Source organism: Theropithecus gelada, chromosome X (assembly GCF_003255815.1).
Source record: "Theropithecus gelada isolate Dixy chromosome X, Tgel_1.0, whole genome shotgun sequence".
NCBI lineage: Eukaryota > Metazoa > Chordata > Mammalia > Primates > Cercopithecidae > Theropithecus > Theropithecus gelada.
In genome coordinates this window covers 6317002-6323464 of record NC_037689.1, presented here as the reverse complement: position 1 = coordinate 6323464, position 6463 = coordinate 6317002, and the positions used below count along the sequence as shown (strand labels likewise).

Sequence of the window (6463 nt, the reverse complement as noted above, 5' to 3'; positions counted from 1 at the left end):
AATCACTTGAACCTGGGAGACGGAGGTTGCAGTGAGCCGAGATCACACCACTGCACTCCAACCTGGGCGACAGAGCAAGACTCTGTCTCAAAAAAAAAAAAAAAAAAAGTCTGTTTATGTGTACCAGGAAATATGTACAAAAATGTTCTTGCAGCATTGTTTATACAGTTAAAAATCAGAATGTTCCAAATGCCTTTCAAAAGTAGAGTTGATAGATTATGGCAGATTCATACAATGAAATACTGTTGCCAAACACCAGGGGTTCGGCCTAGGTCTGATTTCTTGCTGCACAGAAAGCCAATCACTGAGATGAATATTGCCAGGGAAGAACAGCTTTAATGCCAGTAATGTCAGCCAGGAGATGGGAGACCAGTCTCAAATCCATCTCTCCAACTGACTAAAGTTAGGGGTTTTTATAGTAGGGAAGGAATGTAAAACAAGAATTAGGGAGAGGTAAGGAAGAGGAGTTGGTCAACAGGCAGCAGGTGGTTGGATGAGGGGTCTGGTGTCTCACCGTAACCATATGCAGGAAAACAGAAATTCGGGAGGTATAAAGAAGAGGAGTTTGTCAACAGGCAGCAGGTGTGTCTCATTCTCTAGATGTGGTGATATGGGAGGTTTCAGATCCTCGATTCTCTCTGGGAGGCCTGATTATTGGTTTCCTGAGAAAGGAACTCAGATAAAAACAAATATAAGTTTCTCAATTTTCGGTTTAGTGTGAAAACTGGGTTGATTTCAATACTATACAGGCAAGAAGATAAAGCACAGCTACATGTTAAAACATGGATCAATCTTAAAAGCATAATGTTGAATGAAAGAAACCAAACACAAAAGAATACATACTGTTATGACTCTATGAGGTTAATAAAAACAGGCAAAACTAAACTACACAAATAGGAAGTCATGCTTAAGTGGTAAAATGTTAAAGAAAAGTAAGGAAGTGGTGACCATAAAAGTCAATGTTTGGATCCTGAATCAAACAATCTAACTATTAAAAGATACATTTTGGTCGGGTGTGGTGGCTCACACCTGTAATCCCAGCACTTTGGGAAGCAAAGATGGAAGGATCACTTGAGGCTGGAAGTTGGAGACCAGACTGGACAACATAGCAAGACTCTAACTCTTACCAAAAAATTCAAATTAGGTGCACTTGGTTTCTCAAGTCACCCACTTGGCCCTCTTCCAAGTTGTACTTTCCTTCTTTTCTTTCCTTTCCTTACTGTTCTAAAGCTTTTAAATAAACTTTCACTCCTGCTCTGAAAAAAATAAAAATTAACCAGGTATGGTGGTGTATGCCTGTAGGCCCAGCTACTCAGGAGGCTGAAGCTGAAGGATCAGTGGAGCCCAGAAGTTTGAGGTTACAGTGAGCTATGATTGTGCTGCACTCCAGCCTGGGTGACAGAACAAGACCCTGCATTTAAAAAAAAGTTTTATTTGTAAATAATTTTTCAAAATATGTTTTTAGTTAAATTGGGAACATTTGAATATAGTGACGTTCATTTGACTATGATGACAGTAAGGAAGGATTGTGAATTGTGTTAGGTGTACTAATGATTTTGTAATTACATAAGGAAATGTCTTCGTATCATGTTTCACAATTTTAAAAGGCAAATAAAACAGGAAACAATTTTTGCATGAATGCCCTCTAATTGTAACAGGAATGATCTTTCAGGTAAATAACGTCCTTGCATCTGTGAAACTTCTATCTATAGACACTAAGAAACAACAGATTCCTGTTTGGAGCAATAATCAGTTATTATGTCATTTGGTTTAAACTTACTCAGCTTAATGTTTAATAAGTAAATTGTTAAATGTTTGAGAAGGAAACAGATCTACTTGTACACATCTTTCTGGTCTGTTCTAATGTACTCTTTGCTTTAGCTCGGATCAAAATGTTTGAAGAAAAACAACCTTTTTTTTTTTTCAGGGTTTCACTCTGTCACCAAGGCTGGAGTGCAATGGCGTGATCACGGCTCACTGCAGCCTCCACCTCCCGAGCTCAAGCAATCCTCCCACCTCAGCCTCCAGAGTAGCTGGGACTATAGGTGCATGCTACTATGCTCAGCCAATATTTTATTTTTTGTTGACCCAGGGTCTCACTATGTTGCCCAGGCTGGTCTTGAACTCCCGAACTCAAGCGATCCTCCTGCCTCAGCCTCCCAAAGTGTTGGAATTATACACCTAAGCCACCATGCCTGGCCAGAAAAAAACTTTATTCTTGCTATTTCAGTGCATTTTTTAAATGCCTGAAATGTGTTCAATATGTTCTGTATCTTAGAACCTCTGCAACTCAATGTTTCCTGCTTTCAAAGCAAAGTATGGAGAACATTTGCTTGTATTGGACATGAGGGTATATGTGTATATATGGGTGTTTTAAAGTATACACATGACTGGCCTTTTCATTCTTTGTCTCTATGTGATGCTGTATTTGAGAAGCTATACTTTGTTTTAGTCTAATAGGTAGTATCTTTTGACCATTTATGAACAACAATAAATACATATTGCTGACATAATTAAGAAAAAACTCTTTAAAGGCAAGATCATGGTTGTAAACTTTTAGTTCAAGGCATGGTCAGACACTGGAGAGCTTCTTTCACTGCCCTCAAAAAAGAAATCTCCTTTACACCCTTCAAAAAATTAACTCAAAATGGATCATACACCTAAATGTAAAATGCAAAACTGTAAAACCCCTAGAAGATAACATAGGAGAACATGTTAGTGCCCTTGGGTATGGCAGTAAGTTTTTAGGTACAACACCAAAGGCATGATCCATGAAAGAAATGATTGATAAGCTGGACTTCATTCAGATTAAAAACTTCTGCTCTGCAAAAGACACTGTCCAGGCGCGATGGCTCACGCCTGTAATCCCAACACTTTGGGTGGCCGAGGTGAGTGGATCACCTGAGGTCAGCAGTTTGAGACCAGCCTGGCCAACATGGTGAAACCCCATCTCTACTAAAAACACAAAAATTAAACCCGGGTGTGGTGGCGCACACCTGTAATCCCAACACTGTGGGTGGCCGAAGCGGGTGGATGATGTGAGGTCAGGAATTCAAGACCAGCCTGGCCAACACGGTGAAACCTCGTCTCTACCAAAAACACAAAAATTAGCCAGGCATGGTGGCAGGTGCCTATAGTCCCATCTACTCGGGAGGCTGAGGCAGGAGAATCGCTTGAATCCAGGAGGTGGAGGTTGCAGTGAGCCAAGATCGTGCCATTGCACTCCAGCCTGGGTGACATGAGCAAAACTCATCTCAAAAGAAAAATTCAAAATTAGCTGGGCATGGTGGCAAGCGCCTAATCTCAGCTACTTGGGAAGCTGAGGCAGGAGAATGGCTTGAACCCTGGAGGCAGAGGTTGCAGTGAGCCAAGATTGTGCCATTGCACTCCAGCCTAGGTGACAGAGCGAGACTCCCTCTCCAAAAAACAAACAAACAAACAAACAAACAAACAAAAAAAAACAAGACACTGTCAAGAGAATGAGAAAACAAACTATAGATTGGTATAAAGTATTTGCAAAAGACATATCTGATTCTTTATCTAAGACACATAAATAACTCTTAAAACTCAACAATAAGAAAAGGAACATCCCGATTTTAAAACAGGCAAAAGAAGCCTGGCATGGTGGCACACGCATGTAGTCCCAGCTACTTGGGAGGCTGAGGCAGGAGGATCATTTGACTGAGGAGATGGAGATGAGCCTGGGCAACACAGCAATACCCCACCTCAGAAAAAGAAAAAGGGCAAAAGACCTGAACAGGCACCTCACCAAAAAAGATATACAGATGGCAAATAAGCATGTTAAAAGATGCTCCACATCATATGTCATTAGGGTTTGCAAATTAATACAGGGAGATACCACCACATACCTCTTAGTATGGCCAAAATCCAGGACACCGACAATACCAAATGCTGATGAGGATGTGGAGCAACAGGAACTCTCATTCATTGCTGGTGGGAATGCAAAACAGTTCAGCCACTTTGGAAGACAGTTTGGCAGGTTCTTACAAAACTAAACATATTCTTACCTTACCATTCAGCAATCACACTCTTTTATATTTGAAAAGTGATTTGAAAACTTATAACTACATAAAAACCTGCAATGGATATTTATAGCCGATTTATTCACAACTGCGCAAACTTGGAAGAAACCAAGATGCCCTTCAGTAAGTAAATGGATAAACTGTGGTACATCCAGACAACAGAATGTTATTCAGCAATAAAGATAAATAAGCTATCAAGCCACCAAGAGACATGGAAGAATCTTAAATGCATATTAATACATGAAAGAAGGCAATCTGAAAAGGCCATATACTATATGATTCCTAAATAATAACATTCTGGAATAGGTAAAACTATGGAGACAGTAAAAAAAAAATCAGAAGTTGCTAGGAGTTATGGGAGGGAAGTATGAATAGGTGGAACACAGAGGATTTTCAGGGCAATGAAACTACTCTGTATGATACTATAATGGTGCATACATATAATTATACATTTTTCAAAACCCATAGAGTGTACAACACCAAGAGTGAACCTTAATGTAAGCTATGTACTTGACTAATTATGTGCCAATGTATTGACTATAACGAATGTACCACTCTGCTGGGGATGTTGATAGTGGGGGAAGCTGTGTCTGTGTAGGAGCAGTGGGTATATGGGATACATACTTTCCACTCAATTTTGCTGTGGACCTAAAACTGCTCAAAGAAATAGAGTCTCACTCTGTCACCCAGGCTTAAGGGCAGTGGCATGATTTCGGCTCACTGCAACCTCTGCCTCCCAGGTTCAAGCGATTCTCTTGCCTCAGCCACCCGAGTAGCTGGGATTACAGGTGCCCACCACCACATCCGGCTAATTTTTATATTTTTAGTAGAGGAGGGGTTTCACCATGTGGGCCAGGCTGGTGTTGAACTCCTGGCCTCAAGTGATCCACCCGCCTTGGCCTTCCAAAGTGCTGGTGATGGGATTAGAGGTGTGAGCCACCGTGCCCAGCACATATATATATATATATATATATATATATTTTTTTTTTTTTTAAGTAATCTTTTTATCTCTTCCAGGCGCAGGACTGATGCAGCCTGAAATCAGACATAAAACCAAATCCTGCAGGTTGCTGAATTACAATGCAGGTTGAATTCATAAGATCTCCAGGTCTCATATGCAAAAACATGGCCACTGATTAGGGAAAAATGGGACCTTGAGAATAGGACTAGGAACATCAGGATTGATTTGGATAGATCTGAGCACCCTAAACCCCAACCCTCACTGAGTCTCCCTTGGCAGCAGAAGCAGCCCTTCTTCCCCAGTCTATGGGGCTGGTCCTGCCTGACTTGGGGACCCTCTCACTGTTAGGCTAATCTTTTCAATATCCACCCGTATCATCTCTCGTTGCCTCCAGACCCATTACTGAATTCAGATTCCTGTACATCCCAGGAAGTAAAGTCAAACCTATGAGGAGAAAGCACACACACACACACACAAATGATAAGATGTAGCTAGTTTATACTGGCAGAAACCTCCATAATATGGGTGACAGAGTGAGACCATGTCTCAAAAAAAAAAAAAGAAAAAAAAAAGAAAAAAAGAAACCTCCATAATATGTGAGAATTGATTCTATGGATGATAGATCAGGGAAAAAGAAGTGTAATTTTTGATAGGGCCAAAGTTTTTTGTTTTGTTTTGTTTTTGTTTTTTTGAGACGGAGTCTCACTCTGTCTTTGAGGCTGGAGTGCAGTGGCGTGATCTCAGCTCATTGCAAGCTCCACCTCCCGGGTTCACGCCATTCTTCTGCCTCAGCCTCCCGAGTAGCTGGGACTACAGGCACCCGCCACCACGCCCGGCTAATTTTTTGTATTTTTAGTAGAGACAGGGTTTCACTGTGTTAGCCAGGATGATCTTGATCTCCTGACCTCGTGATTCGCCCGCCTCGGCCTCCCAAAGTGCTGAGATTACAGATGTGAGCCACCTTTTTTTTTTTTTGATACGGAGTTTTACTCTTGTTGCCCAGGCTGGAGTGCAATGGCTTGATCTTGGCTCACCGCAACCTCCGCCTCCTGGTTTCAAATGATTCTCCTGCCTCAGCCTCCTGAGTAGCTGGGATTACAGGCATCCGCCACCAGGCCAGGCTAATTTTGTATTTTTAGTAGAGATGGGTTTCTCCATGTTGGTCAGGCTGGTCTTGAACTCCCGACCTCAGGTGATCCACCCACCTTAGCCTCCCAAAGTGCTGGGATTACAGGCGTGAGCCACCGCGCTGGCTGGGCCAAACTTTTTTATTGTGGTAAACTATATATAACATAAAAATTTCTGGAAGGGCATGGTGGCTCATGCCTGTAATCCCAGCACTTTGGGAGGCCGAGGCGGGCAGATCACCTGAGGTCAGGAGTTCGACACCAGCCTGGCCAACATGGTGAAAGCCCATCTCTACTAAAAATACAAAAATTAGCCAGGCATGGTGGTGGGC

General features: G+C 41.9%; 1 protein-coding gene across 6 annotated transcripts in view; it reads right to left on the bottom strand.

Annotated features, from left to right (window-relative positions):
• Positions 1-316: 316 nt before the first annotated feature.
• The window catches only part of KDM5C (lysine demethylase 5C), a 50795-nt gene continuing 44648 nt past the window's right edge, over positions 317-6463 (bottom strand). For 3 of the 6 annotated variants that reach the window (XR_003117366.1, XR_003117367.1, XR_003117368.1), the window contains 2 exons: positions 3870-3951; positions 317-662 (listed from right to left, as the gene is read on the bottom strand). Coding sequence is in view for 3 of the 6 variants with exons in the window: in XM_025372121.1 (XP_025227906.1) it covers positions 621-662 (42 nt within the window). In the remaining 3 variants the exon portion in view is untranslated. The remainder of the gene's footprint in view (positions 663-3869; positions 3952-6463) is intronic. The other 3 variants (XM_025372121.1, XM_025372120.1, XM_025372122.1) reach the window with 1 other exon arrangement.